Source organism: Rhea pennata, chromosome 1 (genome assembly GCF_028389875.1).
Source record: "Rhea pennata isolate bPtePen1 chromosome 1, bPtePen1.pri, whole genome shotgun sequence".
NCBI lineage: Eukaryota > Metazoa > Chordata > Aves > Rheiformes > Rheidae > Rhea > Rhea pennata.
In genome coordinates this window covers 198,839,513-198,863,827 of record NC_084663.1, presented here as the reverse complement: position 1 = coordinate 198,863,827, position 24,315 = coordinate 198,839,513, and the positions used below count along the sequence as shown (strand labels likewise).

The window sequence follows — 24,315 nt, the reverse complement described above, 5'->3', positions numbered from 1 at the left end:
AGACAAGTGGCACAGCAGCAGTGAAGCCATTTGCTAAAATTTAGTTGTGCTTCTGCACCAGTTACAACTCGTTTTGTAGACAGCAGGGCAGCTATCAAGCATAAAGTTCTTTTTAGCCTGTAATATCTTGACCAATATTATGGAATATATTTTTTTTCTGATGGACAAGATTAATTTCTTAGTGCTTGGAAAATTACCTTGTGTCAGATGTCAACACCTACAGTACCAAAATGACAATTCCTTAAACTGAGTAGAAGTCTGTATAACTGTGCTTTTTGGCACATCATTTAACAATGGCCAGTTCAGTGTTTTCCCTTCTATTATGTAAGCATCTATATTATTGAATGACCTATTTAAATATTTTCATCTTAAAAAAGACCTAATTCTGCTACGAGACTTCAATCTTTTCAGTTTTCGCTGCTCCATCATACAATCTGATGATAGCATTTTTTTATTAATGCTCACAGCATTTTTACAATATATAACCTCAATTAAGAAAGAGCGGATTGCTATTTTTTTTTTTTTTTTTTTTTCCCACTACACAAGGATCTGTCAGATTGTCACAAAAGGTGTTGGAATTCTGTATGAGACCACTTCACTTGCATATAGTCTTTCCAAAAATTACCTGCATCTGTGACAGAAAATTCTTCAGATTTCCCATACAGAGAGATTTTTATTCAAAGAGGATAAGGCATTTAGTTGTAGGCATTGCTCAGGTGTCTGTAGCTATTGCAGAAAGAGAATGATGGCTTCGGAAACTTTATCCATAAGTGTTCCATACAAATTTCAGACTATAACAAAAGCAGCAAATAATAATTAGGTAGTTGTACCTCCTCTCTCCCAACTTACCCGAAAAATCCCAGAAAACTGCCAGTCATTCTATTCCTTTGATTAAACAATCTATAATTAAATGTCAGTTAGCATCAGTAATTAAATGTGCATGCAGTCATTCAAAGGACACTGTGAAATTACATAGTTGTACAATAGCAAAAGCTTGCAGTATGCATGTTCCATACCCTATTTTCCATCCTCACCTTCCTGTTCTTTCAGGCAATGTCCTTTCTTACCAGAAAGGCAGCATAGCATAAATTTTTATCAAGACTCTTATTATTTGATACAGAGTTGTAGTTTCAGTCCTCCAGTCTGACTCTGTCTCCAGTCCCCCAACATGCTGTGGAAGTGCTAAATAACACGTGCCAGTTGCTCGAATAAGCACTTCCCATTGGCACGTTCCAAACAATGCTGCGGTGTGAGAAACTCTTAGTCTCGTGTTCTTGTTCAGCATTTGTGACTAACCAATAACCCCTACAATGGGAGAAGGCTCAGAGGGTGAGGTGCCCCACGAACTTCAGGAACAGTGTAGGATGCAGCTCATTAATCACAACTGACTTTATCTCAACACAAAGGGGACCAGGGGGTGGCCTCTATGTTAGATAAGCAGCTGTGTCTGTTGAATGGATCAACTGGTGTAAATGTTTCTTCCCGAGTTTATCAAGAGAATGTGAATGTCTGCCTGAGATTAGCTAGACCAGCACTGGGGAAGTGTATAGGAGGTTCAACCCAATGCAGAGTATAAAACCTGAACAACTAAAAGAAAGGAATTTTGAAGAGAGCAATGAGCTTGAGCTGGTTTCAATCCACATGTTCCTTCTTGGCGACTGCCGATGCCCAGCATCGTGATGGTGAGCATATTATAGAGACTGTTAATGGCAACAACACCGGTATTGTGTTGGATATTGTTGAACTGTACATTGCAATTGCTGTATTTTATTAAGTGTATACACTTCTAGAGTATATTGCTGTATCACTCTGCTAAATCAAAAATCCCCTATAACATCAAATATCATCAAAGTAAACTTTTATATTAAACACTGCACTCTCCACGTGTGCAGAATCTAAAAGAAGCTGGCCAGAGAGTACTGGACTCTGACAGCCCTTCAGGACTAAACCAGTATATTATTTTTGAGACTTTCATTCCACGTCATTTGCCAAGATATAGGGAATAACTCTCAACCTGATGCAAATTTTTAATATGAAAGTAACATCAGCTTAATTAAAATTTAAAAATTAAGTCAGTTACTCTAGTCAGACAGAATAATGAAGTAGTATCTTACCAACATCCTTAGTATCTTAGGTCATAATTGCTTAGTGCATGTATGTGTGTGTGGGGAGGGTCAGTTTCTGAAATAAATCTATGTTGCAGCTTATCTGCAGTTGCCTTTCTATACTGCTGAGTGGCATGTTGCATGAACAGGGGGCAGGAGGAGATTATCTCAGGGTGTTTTGAGAATATAAAGCCTGCTGGGCCAATGTGGGAGGACTGTGCATGTTGGAAGGAGCCAAACTTGCTGCAGTGCTACCCACATCCCCTTTTGGACTGGGTTCCTCAGATGAACTGTTTCCCAAGCTAAGTCTGTGTATTGCTTGGAGAAAACAAGCTGATGCTGTCCAAAACACAAGTCAGAAATTAAATGATAATTGAACAGTGTGGGCAACCATGGATTCAGCCTGCTTGACCCCATAGTCCCCCTCTCCTCTTTCATTTTGCATTATAGACAGAGACTTCAGTTAAGCAAAATTTAAGATGAATTGCATGGCTCCTTACAAATGAGAGCTTATCCTTCAGCCAGACAAGGTCCTTAGGTTTCATCTTCCCTAAAATGGATACTGACTGCAACAAAATATCCCCTTACAACTTGGCTTTCCTGAGCAGTTTCTGCATTCAGTTTTTTCTCATATGTTTTACCCCGGCAGTAATGCTTACACAAATAAGAATGGATGTGGCTTTCTTGCTAGGAGGCTCCAGCTACTTTCTGTTTAGTCGGCAGTGAACCTAGTTATACAGTATATGTGTTTCTTTTGATAGATGCCCAGCATATCACAACATAAAGTCAAAAAAAAAAAAAATACATTGGAGGAAGACTGTGTGGCAGCAACGCTCTCTTGCGTATGGCTGGACTTGGGGGAAACTGTTTGCATACTAGAACTTTAAGAATGACTGTTAAAAGTAAAAGAAAATGGTCTTAGACAGAGGGACAGAACAATCACAGTTTACCAGTGGACTGGGAAATGTAGTAAATAGATATTTTCAAAACAGGTTAAAGATGAAAATATCTGGCAGAGATAAGCCTAAAAATCACTATCACTTTGCAGTAATTTTCAGCTTTCAATGTAAAGCCTGTGTATTAGTTTAGCCATCTATTATGCAGAAACTTTATGCTGTGCTCTGAGGAAGAAATGTGCTCTGAAAAAAGAAATTATTGCAGATAAGATTTAGAACAGAAATGGATTCTATTGTTTGTGTTCATAGAGCAGCTGGCACTACAATGCAGATGATGTTTACTTTTTTTCTCTCAGACACACTTGTTTAGTTAGCTTCTGTTGCTGAAACTGTAACTCCACATCACAATAAAGTAGAGCAAAACATAAATGAATAGTAGCAAAATTACCATTTAGAATTTGTATCCATTAGAGAAATTTCTTCCTCAAAGAAAAGGTGTATTTGCTGGTGTTACATTTGGTCTTGATGTGAAATCTGCTTCTATTATAGGTGAGGTACTAAGGCTTGCTGTTCTTTTTAAGTTATGGTGCAGAATCTGGGACAATTCATAGGTATCATGTTGTGATTTAACAAACTGGAAGCCTAAGCAGAAGAGTTGAAATGCAAGTCAGACAGTCTACAATGTAATTTAGACATTTTAAATAACTCTATCTTTACCTCTACCTGTTACACATCCTTGTAACACTAACTTACAAAAATGCTAGAGACAGTTCTATTTATGTTAGAAAAATGGAGACAGAAAAAAAGAGAATTAACTTTACCTAAGACTGCTCATATAACAAGCTGATTTCTGCTATTATGATTCATAATCTAATAGTATTGCTCTACTTTTTTTTCACTTAATATTGCTCTACTTTTAAAAAATAAAAGCAAAATATAGTCTGATTTTCTTTTTGAGAAGTATTAAGGATAGTTTGTTGGCCATTTTTTTTCCAGACAGCAGTATTAGTCCTAAATTACATCAAACAATTTCAATTATGTTAGTTTAAATGAGAATACAATGATCTGGCTCAGTATTTGATTTTGTTTTTGTTTTTTGATTTGCCTCACTTCCCTAATCAGTCAATACGGTATGTTAACATGCCTAGACATTGCATAATACGTAGGTAGATCATACACAGTAAAAGCCTCTTGGCTATGTCAAGACACAGAAAGTTAAGCCTAAAAGTGATGCCTTAACAGCCCTACTGTTTAATTAAAAACAGTTTTTAAATCAGTCTATTCAGATCTGCGAAAACCATTGTGGATACAAATCACGATGTAACATATATCTGTTTATAACTATCTCTTATCTGTTTAATCTTAATTCTGTCATTGACATGCAAGGTCTTGTAAGGTAACCACAATAAATGAGGTATTCCATTATGGTAAACATTATATATGGAATGATAACAAAGACCTTTGGGACTCTGGTTCTCCTCAGGCTATATGATGGTAACATAAAGCAATAGGGTCTTTTGTCATCACTCAGTTCAAATTAGCCAGTTTTACTTTATGTAAAACATGAAATTAAGCTTTTGAGCTCCCTATTTGCACTATTGCTCTTCCCAGTTGCTTTCCTTCCTACTCCTATGATATTTTTCACCCTTACTTCTTAAGGTTTCCAAGTATCCTTCTTTTTAATTCCAAATGCCCTTAATGAATATGGCTTTCAGCCTCTCTCTCTAGTACTTTACTAATTGTTTCTCATTTTCATTGAAGTAGCTGTATTACAAATGTTATACAGATGTATGACAGCTGTTTATTACAAGTGTATCTTTTTATACTGTTTGCTGCTGTGAAAGAATTATTCATCACTTAAAGGCATGCTTAAAGCATCTGAAGTTACATAATGCTTGAAAAAGTTACATGTATGTAAAATTATTTTGATAAATTAATCAGTATAAGCAGAAAAATCCGTTTTACATTTATATCCCATTGCATTGTCCAATCACTCTTTATTAGAGGTATGAATGTTTCAGTAATCAAGTGATCCAATTAACTGCATGTTCTGAGGAGCTTTGTGGATTTCTTAATAGGAGAAAGAGGCTGTAAAATATGTTCAGTATATAAAGCAAGTCTTTTATTTTGAATATTGGCTGCTGCAGTGCATTTAACACATCCAATTTATAAATAACTCACTTGGTATTTGTCTTCCAAATATGTCTATGAACTAATCAAAATTTACTGAAAAATTATTTATCATCCACTAGACAGAAAACTAAGGCTTCCCTTTGTAGGATGCTCTATTTTTGCATGGTATGAAGGTGATCATGGAATGATATGAACCAAATGCTTTGCTGAAAGACTTATGAGATCACTCCAACAAATTGATGTCTGGCCATTGTGACAATTTTTTTGTCATATGCAAGATGACACACATTTCCTAACACTGGAAGTACAAAGGATAGACCAAATATAAGTGCTGCGAAGAACAGCATTTACCTTCATGTGATTGACTGTTGCTCTTCAAAAAGAACAATAGAGAACAAAATGAATTTAATTCTAAAATATATTAAGTACATAAGCAGTTGTATTACAATCTTCAATAATAAAACCAGGTGTCAGCAATAAGACAATAAATGAAAATCATATTACATCATCCCAAGAATAAATTTTCATAGCTTAAAATAAAACTGTAGATACAACTGTGATTATTCTGAATAATTCAAAAATTTAGAAAGTATACAAAAATCTGGATGACTGAAACAGTTGCATGTTTCAAAGTATGCTTTACCAATCAGTAAGGCCTTGGGATTCTGCTCATTGTCTTGTTACATATAGCTACAAAGTAGCGTTCATGACAATAATTGGGTAAGATGCTTGACTGTGAAAAGAGACAATTTTTTTTAAACAGACAGTGTCAGTTTATGATGAGAGTGACTAGTATTTGCTTATTGTCTCAAACATGAACATTTCCTGTGTCTGGACGACCAGTGAACCTTAGAACTAAATGCTGAATCATGATCAGCTACAGTGAGTTCAGTACAAAGTATTTGCCTTTCAAAAGTACTTTCTCCTGGAGTTCTAAATTTTACACCCCTTTTCAATTGTTAGATTAAAACATAATTTCACATTTTAATTCACTACCATAAAAATAGATTGATAAATTATACACACAGTACTTTTTATGGAGTTTATATTGTGGACCTAGAAATTCAGTAAGTTACAGAAAAAAGTCACTGAGAAAAACAAGGAATCTTGTTGCTACTTTTACATTAATCTTAAAAATTAAACTGTACTTATGAAAACTCACTGCTATTATACAGATAGTCACTTACCTTGACAGTTAGCAGAAGAATTGCTTGTTGCAGTTTTATTCCATTGGCTTATATACCTAAGCACATTAAAACAAACATACATTCTATTTAATGCATTGCAATTTACAAAATCCTACAAAGTAATATATCTTTAGTTTTATTTGATGGTCTGTTTTAGTCAGAATTTAGAAATACCTCCTAATGCACTGAACTACAGGGCTCTGTAGAGACATTTAGACAGAATTTTACCAAACTTTATCACTAAGGATTAAGTCTTCCAAAATAAGATCCCAAACATATACTTACTCCTCATAGTTGAGTGCATTTGTCCATCTCAGTATTTCATCCACTTCCCAGTCCATTACATTGTCTGATCCTTCTTTCTCAACAGTGTCAACTATGCCTTCTGCAGCCCTTTGAATTAAGATCGCAGCAGTAGGATCTTCTGTTGTGACCCACAAACTTCCTGCATAATACCTAACAAAACAGGAAGCAAGAACCTTTTTTTTTTTTTTTTTTTTTTAAATGCTGCTTAGGACAGTCATTACTGCTTAACTATTCCATATACTAAGTCTACCTGAATTAAAGTTACCTAGCAACAAATCCAAATAAAGTGTGCAGTTGATCAGAGGTTCTAGGCCAAAGAGAAAAGCACAGGCTGCCTGACTCCATTATCAGTGGGACCTAGGATGATTAACAGTGGAGGAACTGCCGAGAACCACTGCTGAGAGCTGGCACCAGGTATCATCATCCTTGAATGAAATTTTGGGAACCCATATCTGTTTTTAAGAAGCTGGCTATTTACCCTGTGGAGCTTCTCAACTCTCAGCTTTCAAGTCAACAATTTGGAGTAGGCAGTCATAACAAGGCTTCTGAGGCCATCCTCCCAGTTTCTACCCTCAGGTAATATACATAGGAGATGGTCATCCATTCATTCATTCACTGTCAGCTCTTCAATTGTGAGGGTGGGACAAGCTGGTGGATACCTCTGTTTTAGGATGCAATTTCCATATGGTGCCCAGCACAGGAAAGCTGCAGTTACATAAAGACTACTACTTGATTATCCACGGGCCTCAATAAACTGTTAGGGTTTATTGGGTTTATTTAAGAATCGTGGTGGAGTCTCTCTCGCTTTCTGTAATGTCCTTATTGCACACCGTGGTTAAGTGGAATGCACTTTTGGTTACCTAAAGTGAGATAGGGCAGCATGTAACAGCGTGCAGAGAAACATTCCTCAAGTCCTTCGAATTATGGATACTTACTGTGCCCTGCATAACCTCCATATTGGTGAGGTGACACCCATATGGGTGAATCTTTCCATCCTAGCTGGAGTGGCAGGGACCAGTTTCTTTGGTGAGTATACTCTCAGCTCTCTGCAAGATGGGAGGATGCTCCTGACAGCTACCATTTGTGTTCAGGTGTGCCTGGAAAGCTAAGGGGCAAGATCACGCTCAGTGCCCAAGAGCAGGCTACAACATGACGAACCAGACTACAGCTTTTTGCAGTGTGGTAAATGTTTTGAGATGAATAAAAAACTGTCTTAATATCCAGTCATATGTTTAACATCCCCTCTCATCTCTGCTCCACAATTGTGACAAGGTTTGTGTGATTAGCTGTTGCACCTTATCTGGGAGATTTGTAAGGGCAAGGGAGGCCTAGCCAACTGAAGCATCTCTGCAGAATGGAAAGGTACCTCCTGCCAAGGAAATATCTTCCTCCCAGTATGACGAGCTTCTGTTCCATACCCACCTTTCTCTCAGCTCCCAGGAGAAATGAGTGTTGTCCTGTCACTAGGCTTTTTGCTGAAGCACCCTCTTCAGATGGACCACTCCACCACCCTAACAGTGGGCCACCAACACTACATGAGCCAGGCTGTCATCTCTGTACGTGCTGCTCCAGCCCAGTGAATATACATGCAGGGAAGGCCCATAGCTTTAACCAAGGCTAAAAAATCTGAGTACAAGGCAGTACATGCTGAGCAACAGGATGGTGGGTGTGAAGGTATGTTCCCCCTAAAGCTCCATTCAAGATCTCTGTAGTAGAGACACATCTGCCACCATCTCCTGCAACACAGTACGGCTATAGACCCTGATCTTTAAGATGGTCTTCATCACATGAAGGCAGACCTTTCCGCACCTGGTAGCAATCATGAGGTTGTCAATCTCCTGACAATACCACCAGCATATCCTGCTATCAAAGAAGCTTTTGGCCCTTTCTACAGCACAGGCTGAACAACAGGGTCATTTCTTGGAGGCCCACATGGCACCAAACTGGTGTCCTCTGAAGTGTCAGAGGAAGAATAGATGGAAAGGGAGGGAAGGGGACAGCTGTTAAGTATGCCTGTGGCAGGGGCAGAGAGGCAGTAAAAACGGACAAAAGAAAAGAGAAAGTAAAAAACAAGGGGGTAGAGCAAGAGAAGGCAGGCTGAGTAAAAAAGGGAAAAGACACTGAAGCAATAGAGAGCTCAGTGGAAGGAGCAAACTGCAAAAAGTTGAAAGCTAATCGTTAACAGCTAAATGAAGACAAAGACATAATTTCACCATATAGCAGCATATCAAGGTCCATATATATGCTTAATGGTTTGAAAACACTCTTTTGGCACATACATACTTGATACCAGCTAGGGACCTAGTGGTGGTACAGGGAGCTCATTGGTTTGCACCTCTGTAATCTCAACAGGTGTTGGGAGAATATTAACCAAATATTTGCATCGTGTCTTCTTTTCCAAAGGGAATCTAATTTCCACATATCAAAGCTGCTCCATGACCCAAACTAGCACGTGGTAGGTGATGAGGATTGGGTGATTTGCTTCAAAAGCATACAGGTGCCTAGAGCTAAAACACTGATGTAGATAAAGCCTCAGAAACTAGTTTCTGGTTTTTTTTAAACTTATTAAAATATTAGTAAAATTTAGCTGCCAGTCTTTAAACAAAAATGATTGCGCTTATCAGTGGTAATTATCTGCGCTGCACTTTGTAATAAGAGCTCAGCAGATCAAACACACATGCTTATGCTCTACTGAACGACTACAGCTGGACTAAGAACTACTCTACAAACTCAGACTGCTGACTCAGTATTGCAGCACTGCATCTCTTATAGGAAAGATTTGTTTTATTTCACAGATATAGAATAGCCTTATGAGCCACTAGGAATAAACTAATGTACATAGAATATATCCATAATCATTCTGCTGGATTTCATTTCAACATTATCATCACCAACCTTTCTGGTTTAAACTCCATATGCTTTCTGGCTTGAAACACAGCATCCTGAAATGAGTCAGGTCTTACTTTTCATGCTAAACAAGTATTTACATTTCCTGCCCTTTCACTAGTGGAGTCTTGTAAAATTTCATGTCCATTCTACATTATTCAACATGTATATTAAACAACGGAAACAAACAGTAAATAGATAAGTAATTAATCTCCAGTGCAAGAAATAATAGGGAAGAGGTCACCTAGGAGAAAAGATACAAGTTTCCATACCACCTTCAAGGCAAAAACAGTTCCCAAATTTTACAAGCTTTACATCATTCCAATAATATTTTAGGTTTGTGAATAAAGAAGACATAGGTCATCATTTTCATTACACCTTGTTTAAAGAGCTATTTAACACGTGACAGTCCACAAACCAAAATGCCTCCAAAACCAAGTGTACAATACCATATAAAGGGTTCACTTAGCTTTCAAATGCAAATTTTATTTGGTCTAATATTTGAAGCTAATATTAGCTAATAGCTAAAGCAGGCTAAGTTAGAATCCATAAACAGCCAACAAAGATGGGAGTTTTCAGAAAATGAGTCGTCCTACCTAGGAACTCAACCTCTCTAACAGTCAACATACCAAAGAACTAAGGAGGGGCTGAATCATTCCTTGGACATGCCTATTTTTATTCACTGATAACTGAGGAAGGCTAGACACTTAATTTTAGACTAGGTGCTTAGATTTTCATATGATGATGGTGTTGGTAAGCTACATGAAGAGGGCATTTATCTATGGGATTTCCACACAAGTCCAGAAAGCAGTTTTTATGTTCTTCTGTCACAACACCTCTGCAGTGCTGTCAGATATCAACAGGGAAATCCACAGAGAGAGGTAATACAACTTGGAATAATGTTGCTTTTCTCTGGCTGGGGCCCAAAGCACCAGATGTATAGTTGCAGTGTCATTTCATTAACAGAAGCCCAGAGTAGCTTTGCTCACAATGAGAGTAGCTCAAATAATATTCAGTACGACTTGATACAGAACTTCATTGTTTATCATGTATATTTTTTAATTAAGCAGGAAAATTAATTATTTCTGAAAATAGCCATGACAAAATTACTGTTCTAAACATACAAAAAAAACCCTACGCACATGTCAGAAAAATGTATTAACTCACATCTTTTTCATCCATTCAATTTTTCTCCTTTTTCGCTTTTTCTCAATTTCTTGTTTCCTCTTCATCCTAGAGTAATGAAACTCCTCTGCCTTTTTGTTTCCCTCATCTGTTATAGGATCTATAGTCTTCCAAAACTGTTGGTAAATGTGACATATTGAGAGAATTACATTAGAGTACCATTGCTGATGTTTTTAAACTTTAGCATGTATGTTCTCATAGGTCATATGCTTTGGTCTTTTATGTTGACAGTGTTTATAGATGTACCATTTTACGTTTTACTTAAACACTTAGTATAATATGCCTCATTAGAATCTGTTTTGTATCTTTTAAGCTACTGTGTCTTATCACAAATACAAATTCAACTACCATTGTTCCATCTGCACAAAATCTGCCACCTCTGGAGTTCTGTATCCAGTTCTGGGCTCCCCAGTGTAAGAGAGACATGGACATACTGGAGCGAGTTCAGCGAACGACTACAAACATGATTAAGGGATTGGAGCATCTCCCATATGAGCAAAGGCTGAGAGAGTTGGGACTGCTCAGCCTGGAGAAGAGAAGACTGAGGGAGGGATCTTATGTATATAAATATCTGAAGGGAGGATGTAAAAAAGATGGGGCCAGACTCTTTTCAGTGATGTTCAGTGACAGGACAAGAGGCAATGGGCATAAAATGAAGCACAGGAAGCTCTGTCTGAATCCACAGAAAAACTCAAATGGTGAGAAATACAGCCAGAAAATAATACCCCAAGTTTAAATTCTATGTAAATGTAAATGAAAAGCAGTCTGTTAACACTCCACAAGATGGTACACTTTTTTTTTTTTTTTTTTTTTTTTTTTTTAAGTTATGAAATCCTTAGGGGCTAAGAATAATTGCTCTAACTACACCAGGTTAGGTTAGCATCAGAACTAGGGAAGCACAACAGTTCAACAGAAATGTTTCACTTCCCTGCAGTATCAGACAGTAAGTAGCCACCCTTAAACTTTTAGGTAGATAACACTCAAGAAAACTATTTGGTTAAACATTCTTCAGGTCAAATTACTACTAGAACACTGTGTTTGTGCAGACATTTCATCCTGAAGAAATACTGCCAAAGATACAATTGTTTCCAGAATTTAAAAAATGCCCCATTATTTTAACATAACTTGATGCTGCAATTTTCTACTTTTTTATACCATACACTATAAAAAGTCTTTACTATAGAAGTATGTTTATCAATCCCAAATTTTGCCACAAATAATGTATTTTATTAACTGTTAATCTAAACATAGTTAAGAGTTAATGCAACAGAGTGTTTCATTTCATTGTTCTTATTTAAGCACTATACTGTATCTTTACAACTAGGTCTATTTCATAGCTGACAAGGTCTTGCGGGATAGTACTCAGAGCTATTTAAACACATTCTTAGTCAGGATGATATTCAATGACTAAGTTAGGAAGAATGTATTACAAATAATGTAGACCTTCTGTCATTAAATAAAATGACAACCAAGATCTTGTCTATGGTGATTTGATATATGGACTATGTGAATAAGGTTTCAGCTCACACGTGCAGCAATTGTGAGGAAAAAGATGAGTTAATGTATTAGGGAAAAATAATTTGCTTTTCTTTGCTTACTCTGATGGAAAGAAGTCTCCAACCATTGTTCTCTATACGCTTGTACCAGCCACTGCCATCATCCTTCCAGACCTTTCCAAGAATCCTTTCTTGTAACAGCTGCTTGGGGTTTGGTTTTGTATAGTCTTTAGGGCTGCTGGCACACATGTCCACAATAGGTCTATGAGTGAATATTTTGTAATAAATATTTGGAGGAAAATTAGCCTGTAGAGAAATACTGTGTTAGAATATGAGCTGGCTTTTTAGAAGTTGGAATTTCAGAACTGAAAGTTTATTATAAGCTCAGATAGGAATTCCATATATGCAGAAATTATATTTGGTAATTAAATAGACTTTATTAACGATTAAAAGAGGATACACCCGTATGTATAACAGTTTGTTAAAACAGCAATAAATTCTTTGGGTTTCTTTAAAACTCAGTCGATCGAACTGCCAAGTGATTTATTGTATAACTGCACTCAGTAACTATACAACTGAATCAATCTAACTTCTGTTAAAATTACTGTAATTGCCCAGCAAACATTGGTCTATGTAACATGGTCTCAGAAAACACACTAAGTCTTGATTCCATCGTTCAGTCCTTGTCTTGCTAATAAGAAAGAAAATGGAAATGTTCCACCCATGCTGTTATCCCAGTATTCTTGCTAGATGTCTTAGAAAACCCTTTGTGAGAAATAGCACGTAGAGAATGGAGAATAATTTGAAAATCACAAGAGTCATTGATAATTACATCAGGTATTACCACCCACTACCAATCATTTTTGATGGAAATTATTTTGATGACAGGTAATCACACTCACTTCTCTCAGTGGAACCTGAGGAAAAGGTTCCTGTGGAACCCATCCATGAACCCTGTGGAAAGGGAACCTAAAAATATCACTAACAATTTAGAATGATGGGACATACCTTGTTAAAATAACCTTCTTCCTTTTTATATTCATTATGGTGCCAGCAGCTGCTGAGGGGTAAGTTGACTCTGAAATTCCCATCCTCATACTCTTTACTTCACACTGATTTACTAAAGAGGATCATCCTGTAAGTAGTAAAACTGGCACCCTGACCTCTAACCTGAATAGAAGGCTAAGTAGTGTTTAATGCTTCACTAGTATCATTTAGAATTGACATGATGTGCATTAATGATGTTTCATTTATGAGGCAGTGTTAAATAAAGAGAAGAAGGTCTGGAACAGGAATGAAGTAATTACAGAAGAAGAAATTTAGCAGAAACAGTCAGTCAGACAGCTGGGCAATACTTGTACTTCAAGAGTACAAGTATTTTATGCCTAAATCTAAGCACACACATATACCAAGACATTTCAACTAAAAGACTATTTAAGCATTTATGTACTATTTTTCAAACCTTGCTGTAGTAAGATTCTAAATCAGAGCCTACGCACCACAGACTCCCTCTACAGTTAACAGAGCTGGAAAGTCACTTCCACAGAGCAATTTACCACAGCTAAAATGTTAATTGTCCTCTCAAAATAACAATTTCTTCCTGTTGACTATACAGGAACCTTGAACAACTGTCCTCTTTGCCAACGTATCTCAGCTATATGACTGAAGGCAGGTGGAATAAATCTGGCCATTAAAAATCTGCCATAAGAAGTTTGTTCCACTGACATCAACTTAAAAAAGATAACCTGAGCTGTACTCTTAGTAAAAGCAGACTGGCCATTAACCTCTAGGTCAATGAGACTGACAAGAACTGCAGAAATACAGATTGCTTTTCTTAGGTGCTTAATTCAAGAATTTAGTAATCTAGTTTTAGTCTACCTTGGCTTGTTTATTTGAATACATTTATTTTATACAAATATGCTTAATACTTTCTTTGCATCAGAATCAATACCACAGTGAACATCACATACTGCAAAATGATACTTACACCACCTAGTCTGAATTTGATGAAAGCACCTGCTGCAACATCCAGTAACTCTGCCTGCAAGTAGAAAAGCAGTAATCTACAATGGTTCCATCCTACTGAGAAATTAAGACAGAAACAGTTATGAACAACTACATAATTTACTTATTGAAAGTAAAGTTAAGCTTACAATCTCTCAGTACACATGCTGAATACAGTATTAGTTAGACAGTTGGATCCCAGGCACCAACAGAGATCCAGTACTTGGGTGGGGTTCTGCTGCCTGCAACCAAGAGGATGACCTCATGTAAGCAGCGAATTTTTCATCTCAGCAAATTTTAATTGCTTGAATTATTTTCCCTGGGCCATTTTCCCTCCAGATATGTCCATTCCTTACCAAAGATGTCATAACTTCTACAGCAACGACAGAATTGGAGAATTCTGCCATTTTTAGCTCCTGATCTTCTAAGAGGTTTGTTCAAAGACATTTTGGTAATGCAAATATAAAATTCCACCTTGTAAAATACCCTCTCTCATTCTCAGATGCTTAGGAAAAAACAGAAGAAATTATTGCAGAAGTAATTTCTTAGAGTGACTGCCCTCCCACCTTCTAGCATCCAGGAACATACTGAGCCAGCAGATGCATCTAAACCAACACATTTAATAATCACAAATGGACCTACCTTCTCTGGATCTAACTAATCTCTTTTTAAACCCATTTCTATCTTGTACATCTACAAAAATGTGTATCAGTAAGTTCCAAAATTTAATTCTTCACTCTGAAAAGGTAACTCTTTTTGGGAAGGCAACCAAGCAGGAAGAGGAACTTGGGGTTGTACAAAAATCAGTCCCTGAATCACAAGGTGAAAAACAGAGAACCAGCTAGGAAGAACAATGAATCCCTGACCGACAGATAGAGAGCAGTTCTGTGACGCTAGGATCTGTAAGTTTCGTATAAGTACAGATGATTATAGCAAGATCTGGATCCAGATTCAGACTCTAAATTTTTATACCTAGATGAAGTTGTCTACATGTGAACTAGGCCCTGAGGTAGCCAGTCAATGGGGAGCTACTTGATACCACCAGTGGAGTTTAGAGAGCAATTCAGTTGACCAAGTATTGTCCATTTTTTGATAAAATGAGTCACTTTCCAGATTCTGCCAACTGTACTTCCCAAACCTGCACTGACTATAATGACAGTGCAATTACCCAATACCACACAGATACTTTAATTAGGTGTCTGAATCTGCAGCTGAATTCCAGTCTTAATTATACTTAAGAGGCTTTCCATTTTGTTACAAATTCTTGCTATTAAAAATAAACACTGTGTTATTTAAATAAAGCTATTTTATGTCTCTGTATTTATTAATTGCAGATCTCAGAAAGAAGAAATATAGGGGCAAAGTTCTTTGGGCCTTCCTTTCCAATCGCATCTGTGATGTTTGCTTTATCTTAAAATCCAGTCTAAGCAGAAAGACCACAAATGGAAGCAGAAACACATCTAGCCCTGCATGCCAAAACATACTTTTCAGATAATTGATTTTCTAAGTTTCATTATAAATTAATTCCAGTATACGACTCTGAATACTGTTTCAATTACTTGGTAATATCTGCAAAAATAGGCTCTTGATCGGGCTTAGGCCCCTCTTAGGCCCCTAGTCTACTAGAGAAACCAGAAAATATCAAAATATAATGAGCTTTCTAGCAAACAGAAAGCTACTTAAGGAAAATGCCATCTATAGTCTCTCATCAGTAAGTACACAGGAAGTCAGCTTGGTCAGTCTATAACTGCTTTTATAATTATCAGCTTTCAAATAGATTGCAAGAAATAAATTGCTGTCCTTATATTTACTTCTAGAAGACAACTGATTTCTATATGTTTAGTCTCCTCCTTTCTTTTTTCACATCTGTTTTGTTTATGTTTTTGATGTTCAGCTCAGTTCTGCCTTGGACCACAGTTTCAATTGTGTTCAAACTCACAACACATCCAGACTGTGGGACTCAGAAAAAAACAGGGTGCAACCAAAAATGCTGTTTGATTTAAAATACTGAAATGAGCCTCATTTTACAACACTGTATCACAAATAAAGAACATTGAGAAAAGCTAAGATTCAAACATAAGTATCTTATTTCACACTGTTTTGTGTAACTCGAACAGCTATATATCAGTAAGTATAGCCCTTACCTCCCGAGGGTCAATACACTTCATCAGAAGACGAGGATCCCCTGCTCCTTTAAAGCTGATTAGTTCTTTGTAGTATTGAAATATACGCACATCCTGCAGAGAAGTGCAAAGATACTAAGAAAGCCATAGTCTTTGTATTTTCCAGTTTTGGAAAATAGCTGCAAATGGATTTTCCCACTCCCAACCTTACAGAATTTAAGATGAATTGAGGCACTATCTTTGAAATGGTCTAATAAATTGTATTTATCTAAAAGAAACTAAAGACATTGTAAGAAATAGTTTCCACTAACATTAGAATAAGATAAAAATGAAAAAGCATTTAAGAGGGAAATGCAATCAGTATAAAAGTACAATCTTCTGATTTCTTAATTAGAAAGTATGTTGAAAGACAGCACCTAAATCCATCAGCTTATTACAGCTTACTGATAGATCACTTAGTAAAACTCAGCTTTTCTTCTCCAGCTTAGATTTACAAAGCTATGTCTAAAAACAATTTGTTAATACTACCCAACGTTTTAAAAATTATTTTTGGTAAGATCAGGTCATCCTGTCCAGATCCTTCCTTTTCCAGCCATCATTAACTACTCATGGCTCTTGAAGATGCATTTTCCTCCAGTAATATATCACTGTCCTTCTCCTGATGAGGGCTGTTCCTCTGAATTTGAAGCCCTTGCAAAAGATACTTATCCACGTGCCATGGACTACTACAGAAGAGAAGAGTACAAAACAAAAGAAAAAACACTGCTGGTATGTGTTCATCAGTAGGTGAGCAGCAATGTTCTAGAACACTGCAATGCAAAAATTAGGATAAGTGACCTGAGTTTTAAGATTATTTTCTTCTCTTCCTTGATCCTTGTCAGTGAGCTCCTAACAATGGATATAATGCCAATAAACAGAATTTTGTAATTTGGTCAGAACACTGAGATCTTCTATGGAATTAATATAGATAAAGTAAATTAAAAACTAAAGTTGAATTCAAAGACTCTAAGTAAAAGGTATTGTTCATGTGTACTTACAAAGACAGGACAGTGATAAAATCACTTAATGGGGGGAAAAGAGGAGCAAGGTTGCAAACTTAAGAGGTGAAAAGGATAAGCAAGAAGGAATAAAGAGCAGAATAGCAAGAAAAAAAGAGTCTTAGGAAAGCCTTCTGGCCTTCAGAAAAAAAGACGAGCAGACACTGGTGGTAGAGCCTAGAGCCAGAAAAGAAACGGGATATATACAAAAATCTGTGGGAGATAAAAGAAGAGAGAACACAAGGCAAAGCTGAAGGGAAAGACAAAGGCTCACCCAGACCAGATTCGTGGTGTGGAAACTCCCTTGCTTTTGATAAGTCAATATAAAACCATCACATACATCTCTGCACACTGTTACAATATACAATAAATACAGTACTATATATGTCTACAGAATATATCACAATATGCTTCTGTCCACTGTTAATCATCTATTAAGAGTCAGAATCACCTCTTAGAGATTGCAGACATTTGTAATGGTGGAAGTAAGATCACATTGGAGAAATTCTCTCTCTTGGCAGAGAATTCATTGTCTTTTTGGTTTAACAAAGAGAAGGATTTAACAGAGAAAGACGTAGTATCTCTGGAATCACATAATAATTAAAAACAAAGCAGTACTTTTGGAATCACATAATAATTAAAAACAAAGCAGTACTTTCGACTTACAATACAGCTTTTCCAACACCTCTGTATAATTCTTGCAGCATGATTCTGTTTCTCAACAGGTGCTGTAGGGAAGACACCAACTGGAATGTTCTGTCCTTCCACTGACATTACAAATATCTAAATGAAAGCAATATGCAATAATGTTGTCCATAAATATTCCAACACTGACGCAATTACTATTTTCACAGTTCTTTTATTTTAGAATCAGTTTGAAGTATGCATTCAATAGACGTCTGAAAAAAAGTCTATAAATTAGGAGTTTAAAATAGTATTCTTTTCCATTGTTTCCTTCCTGGATTCACAATCTTAAGCAGAACTCTGATGAGGAATTGTTAGAAGTTGATAAAACAGATATAAAAGATTTCCTTTTCAAGGGTCATGCATAACTACAAACAGATAATTATCATGTTCAATTGACACAACTACAATCCAACATTTTAGATGTGTATGTGAGATATAGTCTTAAGCATCTTTGTAAAACGCTCCCTTAGTGCCTTGTATTATTACAGAGATACAGGATACCACACAGATATGAATAATCTAATAACAAGAACAGTCTCAGCTAATAAAGTTATCTACAAAGACCCTATTAACACTTTATGGTTTGTAATACGTAACCTGAAAAATCAATAGAGGTTATCTCTTAATTCAGATGTGTGAAGCACAGCCACACAGGAACCTGTTCTTCCATAAACAAATGACAAAGACACTATCTTTGTCACTAGCCGTTGACTCTAGTTCATTATTTCTCACATTAGGCACTCATGAAGATGAACAAGTAGAATTTTACTTGGGCACAAAATTATGTGCACAAAAGCTCATCTTTTTTTTTCCCCAGCTGTATCAGCAGGTGGGCTGTTGATATTGCCTCAAAAGGTTTATTTCCACCTCTGCCGAAAAACTTTTTTCCCTCCAAGAATCCACTACGTACATCTTTGTGACTTCTAGACTGATTAATGAAACATATATTTTAGACTACCCTTGCCCAATTGCTAGATGGAATTTATTGTACCAACATTTAATTCATTTCTACTTGTTTTAGTAACTGTAACAGTAATGGGCAAAGGGGTTGCTCTCTGCACTGCTGATAAGGAACTACACAGAACAGTTAGGATATAGAAAATGTAAAATATTAACAGCAAAAAGAAAGAAGCTTTTCCAGAAAAACCCAACAAAAAGTATTAAAATTAATAGAATGATTAGAATAAAATGAAGATTTCTTGAGCAGATAAGTGAGATACACATTTCTCAGTACATGGAGTGAAAGAACTACTGAGATTAATAAAAAGGATAGTTAAAACTAGAAATAGAACTAAGAAACTGAAGAAAAAATCCCACTCAAACTGAAAAATTAGTAATATTCTCCTAGAATACAAAAAAATTACACTGGGAAAGGCATTTGATAATCAACAATTCTACATTATCAGTGGCATAAAAAAACAATCTAAAGGAATTTTTAGATATCTAAATATTCTGAATTTTGCCACTTTGAATGTGGCTAACTTCTACAGCGTGCCAAAACATAGAACATCCTTTCTATCGCCTCTGGAGCGATAGATCCATTTACCCTCTGTTTAAAGGGAAAAAAAATCAGTATTACTATTTCAGTAGGAGTAACCATAGGCAGTAATTAAATTACTGATGGATCTTTTCTCTTTTCAGTGCATGCACCCAACTTCCAGTATTGTCCATGAGATTACACGTTTTCAGTGAGGGCAGAACAGATGTGGAAGTGATGACAGTTGCATAAACCTCATTAAGCAAAATGAAAGGGAGAAAAAAGAATAGATCAAGAGCTTATATGAGGAAAAGACAAAAAGCTTTTCTACTACATGCAGACAACCCCTTGATACTAGAAAATTAAATGCGGAGAATTATTCCCAAACGCTAGTAAGATGGGCTGCACAGGGGGTGGGTTTTCTTGTTGCCAGTTACCCATGTCTCTCTTCCTAAAGCCTTCTGGCTAAAGACATTGCCGCCAGCATCCAGCAAAATGTCCAGCGCTGGGCCATGTTTCTGTCATGGAGTCTATTTTACTTTCCTACTCATTTTTCTTTTTTTTTTTTTTTTTTTTTTTTCCTGTTAAAATGTGTTTGGGACTCTACAAACATATAAAGATAAAACTAGCTGATCTATAAAACAGTTTACATTCTGGAAAGTGTTGATTTAAGAAAGCCTTAAGTGAGAAAACTGATTATTTAAGATGTCACTTCACCTCATTTGGCTGTAGTTTTGAGCATGCAAAAGGTGGTGCTTTTCAAAATGTTGTTAATGTACTAATAGCTCATGATTTACCAGCAAATCCAAGGGCTTTTCGTCTAGTCTTGTTTATCAGACACGCTACCTCCTTCAAAACCTTAAGAACTTAAGGAAAGCCACCACAATACTTAAGTAATGAAATGGAAACCTCCACTTTTAGATTTCTCTATTATCTTTCTTATTTTTAACTCCTTACTGTGATGGATGGGTATTTTTACCAGCTGAAATTCACAACATGGGGTGTGTGGGGGGGGGGGGGGGGAAGCCGCAGCTGACACCCAAGTATGCGAATAAAATCTGTCATTCAAAGCAGAAGCTTCGGCATTTCGCGGGGGGGGAGGGGGGATCCGCTCCCAACGCCCAGGCAGTAACGACGCCGCCGCCATTTTCTCGCCGCGCGCTGCGCCCAAGGCGGCCGCGGCTCGGCGGCCCCGAGGCGCAGCGGCGCTTCCTCCCGAGACCCTGCCGCCCACCTGCCCTCGCCACCCGGGCTGCCCCGCCGGGAACGGGCCGCCGCCGCCCGCGGGGAAGCGCGCCCCAACGGCCCGCCCGGCTCGCCGCGCGCCCCCGGCGGGGACACGGCGCTGCCCCCCGCCGGCCCTTTCCGGGGAGGCGGCGGCTTAGCCACACGCCAAGGCAGCCCGCAGCCCGCCCGCCCGCCCGGCCAGCGCCGCCGTTGTGCCCGGGCACAGCTGCCTTCCCTGCCACGCCGCCTGCAGGGACGCGGCCCCCCCGCGGCGGAGCCGAGAGCTTCGTCGGCGCGTCCCGAACGCGAGCTCGAGCCGGCAGCAGCCGGGCGCAGCTAATGGCGGCGGGGCGGGGAGGCGCGACGGGCCCCCGCCGCTCCCCGCACAGGCCGCAGAGGGGCGGCGGCGGCCCCGGGCAGGCGGCGCGGCCGGACGCGCCTCGCCGCCCCCCTCAGCCCTCCCAAGGAAGGTCCGAAGGGAAGTGGCAGCGTGCTCGGCTGAGGGCTGCTCCCCTGCGTGGGTCAGCAGAAGCAGCATGATTATTATTATCATCATTAATTTGATACGTGTTCAGTGTATGACTCCTCTTACTGAACAGCTCAGTCGCATACATGGTCATCCAGTCGGGAATGCCGAGATAGGGAAGCATCAGTTGTGTCTTCCCTGTCCAGAAATAACCCCCTTTCCCAAACAATACTGTAATAAGAAGGAAAGCCACGGCCAGCAATGTAGGCTCGGGGGTTTCAATGGCAGTTGAAGCGTTCAGTTGAATCTGTTGCTCAATCTCCTTTTTCAATGGTTTTGTATTTCCCTGTGTGTCTTTATGCAAAGTGCACCATTTTCATCTGCAAACAAGATCTCTGTTTCTTAAAATAGAGATTATCAGACAACCTCATCAGTCCCTTTATTTCCAGATAGCTTACTCTGTCCCATGATCAGGTAAATATTGTAGCGGCTTGTGTAGTACTTCAAAGCTCCCTAAGCTTTTCTCTCTTCTCTCTCTTCTCTCTTCTCTCTTCTCTCTCTCTCTTTCTCTCTCTCTCTCTCTTCTCTCTTCTCTCTTTTCTCTCTTCTCTCTTTTCTCTCTTCTCTCTTTTCTCTCTTTTCTCTTTTCTCTTTTCTCTTTTCTCTTCTTTTCTCTTTTCTCTTTTCTCTTTTTCTCTTTTCTCTCTTTCTCTTTTCTCTTTTCTCTTTTCTCTTTTTTCTCTCTTTTTTCTCTTTTTCTCTTTTTTCTCTTTTTTCTCTTTTTTCTCTTTTCTCTTTTCTCTTTTCTCTTTTCTCTTTTCTCTTTTCTCTTTTCTCTTTTTTCTCTTTTTTCTCTTCTCTCTCCTCTCTTCTCTCTCCTCTCTTCTCTCTTCTCTCTTCTCTTTTCTCTCTTCTCTTTTTTCTCTCTTCTCTCTCTTCTCTCTTCTCTCTTCTCTTTTTTTCCTTTTTCTCTTTTTTTCCTTTCTCTTCTTTTCTCTCTCTTCTCTTCTCTTCTCTTCTCTTCTCTTCTCTTCTCTTCTCTTCTCTTCTCTTCTCTTCTCTTCTCTTCTCTGTCTATAATTTGAAGGTCTGATAAATGACCTTAGTACACGCTCTGTAGATCCAGCCCGTATAATGGGAATTTTAAAATTGACGGGAGCAGGAAAGAAGAGACTTTATTTCATTTTGGTTAGCTAATCTTTATTGTCATGCAGTATATTATCTGGAATTATTTATTTGTTATCAAATGCAAAACATAAATATTTTAAAGGAGAGCTTTAAAACATTGTTAATGCTGTAACAGATAGATAGAAGAGCAGGAAATAATATGTGCACTGAGTAAGCCCTGGAGATACTATCTCAACAAAACTTTTGCCTTTAATGTAACAATGAGATTCAAAATCCTCGTACAAAAGAGCAGACACAAAACACAAGATGAAACCCACCCGAGATTTATTAATGACGTTGCAACTTGGTCTGAGAGACTGTGACTTTGAAACAGCGATCAAAAAGCTGTGCAAGTAGTACGGGTTCTGCTTGACAGTAGGCCAAAGTATGCTAACTCATGCATTTTGAAGGGTGCTCAGGCCAGTTTTAGGAGTCAGATCTTGCCAGAGGCCCTCATCTCCATCAGTATGCAAAATTCAAATTTATTAGACAAAGTGGTTATGTGTAATTCCATATTAAATTAAAATGCAAAGCTAAATCCAGACAAATACTAGTGTTTGGCAATAGTGTATAAATATATGTACATTATTATATAAATGTGTAGGTGCGGAGATAAATACGTGACATTTTTCATTGGAAGAACAGAGGACCCTGTACTAAAAGCTAGCCTGCTAGGGGCTAGCTTTTATGGCTATAGCTAATATGAGAATATAGGGGCTAGGTTGTGTTCAGTGAGTGAATTCTGCCTGCTAACCAGGAAGTGCCAGGAGAGAGGCTCTCAGATCTCAAGATGCTAACAGAGGAGGCAGTATCTGCCAGCTCAGTGCCAGGGTAAGTATTCCTATTTGATCATTTATCTGTCAGGATTTGTTTTCGTTGCTCTTAATCACAACTAAAAGTCAGTCTCAGCAGCCAATGGACAATTTAATAGTCATGTTTGATGATTTTTCAAAAAAGCAAAGAAGAGAAACTTTACAGTAGAGTATGCTGCAGTTAAACTGCAATGTTCCTGGTGTGGAAGAGGACCTTACCTTAGTTCTTTCTGTCTTCTCGTTCAGGTAACCCACTTTAAGTCTTAAGCATTATCAGAATATAGTTATTTTATCAGAAAATATTTATTTCTAGTGAAATCTCTGAGTTACAAGGAAAAATTTTATCCTTTTATCATTTTGGTACAATGCAGCATACTGAGCCACTTCATGAAGCCCAAAATTAATAAAAAGATTAACACAGCTTTTGCAATTAAACCATAATAAATCATTTCAAACTGCAAGCCCCAGAAAATGTTTTTAAGTGGCTAGTTTCATAACATATTTTCTCTTTTTTGGTAGAACTGAGAATTCTTTATGAACAGATCATCTTGCTCTCAGAAACATGCATGAGACTGCAATCTGATATGGTGTAATTTTCAAAGGCCAAACATTTCCAACCTTACCAATTCTATGATTCTATGATTTTATGGGTTCCGTGAGAGCTGATGTTTCTCAGTTCTCATGGACATTGTGTAGTTTATCAGCCACTTTCATTTGGCTTTTCATACCTGGACATTGATTATTATGGTTTTACTTTGTGATGTAAAAATAAGAAATTAATAAATCTGACAGGACCAGTAAGAGTTTGTTCTCCATAACTTTGACAGTTTTGCATATTATCTCTTATTTACTTTGGGTTTTTGGGCGCTCTTGACAAATGATGGAGCGACTCATGGGAGCTGGTTTACGGACTTTACAAGATGCTGTGCAGTCACTTCTTCCATTAATTCACTTGGAATAGAAGCTCCTTAGCTAGTCTAAAAGATGCTGTGTCTTTGAGGAAAGAGATTCAAACTGATTTTTCGCTTCTCTGTGATCAAGGAGCTTTTCACTCATGTAATTATTTCATTGCATCAAGTAACCTTACTTTTTATTACAAACATGAATTCACTAGGCAAATA

At 37.8% G+C, this 24,315-nt stretch overlaps 1 protein-coding gene across 3 annotated transcripts; it reads right to left on the bottom strand.

Annotated features, from left to right (window-relative positions):
- Positions 1-653: 653 nt before the first annotated feature.
- Positions 654-19,132, bottom strand: C1H11orf65 (chromosome 1 C11orf65 homolog). 3 transcript variants are annotated; one of them, XM_062567261.1, is made up of 9 exons: positions 18,025-19,132; positions 16,343-16,435; positions 14,182-14,235; positions 12,297-12,500; positions 10,681-10,814; positions 6,607-6,777; positions 6,322-6,377; positions 3,450-3,643; positions 654-791 (listed from the first exon to the last, which is right to left on the bottom strand). In XM_062567261.1, exons 1-8 carry the CDS (start codon positions 18,130-18,132, stop codon positions 3,486-3,488), a joined length of 978 nt encoding a protein of 325 aa, XP_062423245.1. In that variant the 5' UTR covers positions 18,133-19,132; the 3' UTR covers positions 654-791; positions 3,450-3,485. The 3 variants fall into 3 exon arrangements, with proteins under 3 accessions (XP_062423245.1, XP_062423247.1, XP_062423246.1); XM_062567263.1 differs by lacking the exon at positions 3,450-3,643; XM_062567262.1 differs by lacking the exons at positions 654-791; positions 3,450-3,643 and adding an exon at positions 5,744-5,867.
- Positions 19,133-24,315: the final 5,183 nt, after the last annotated feature.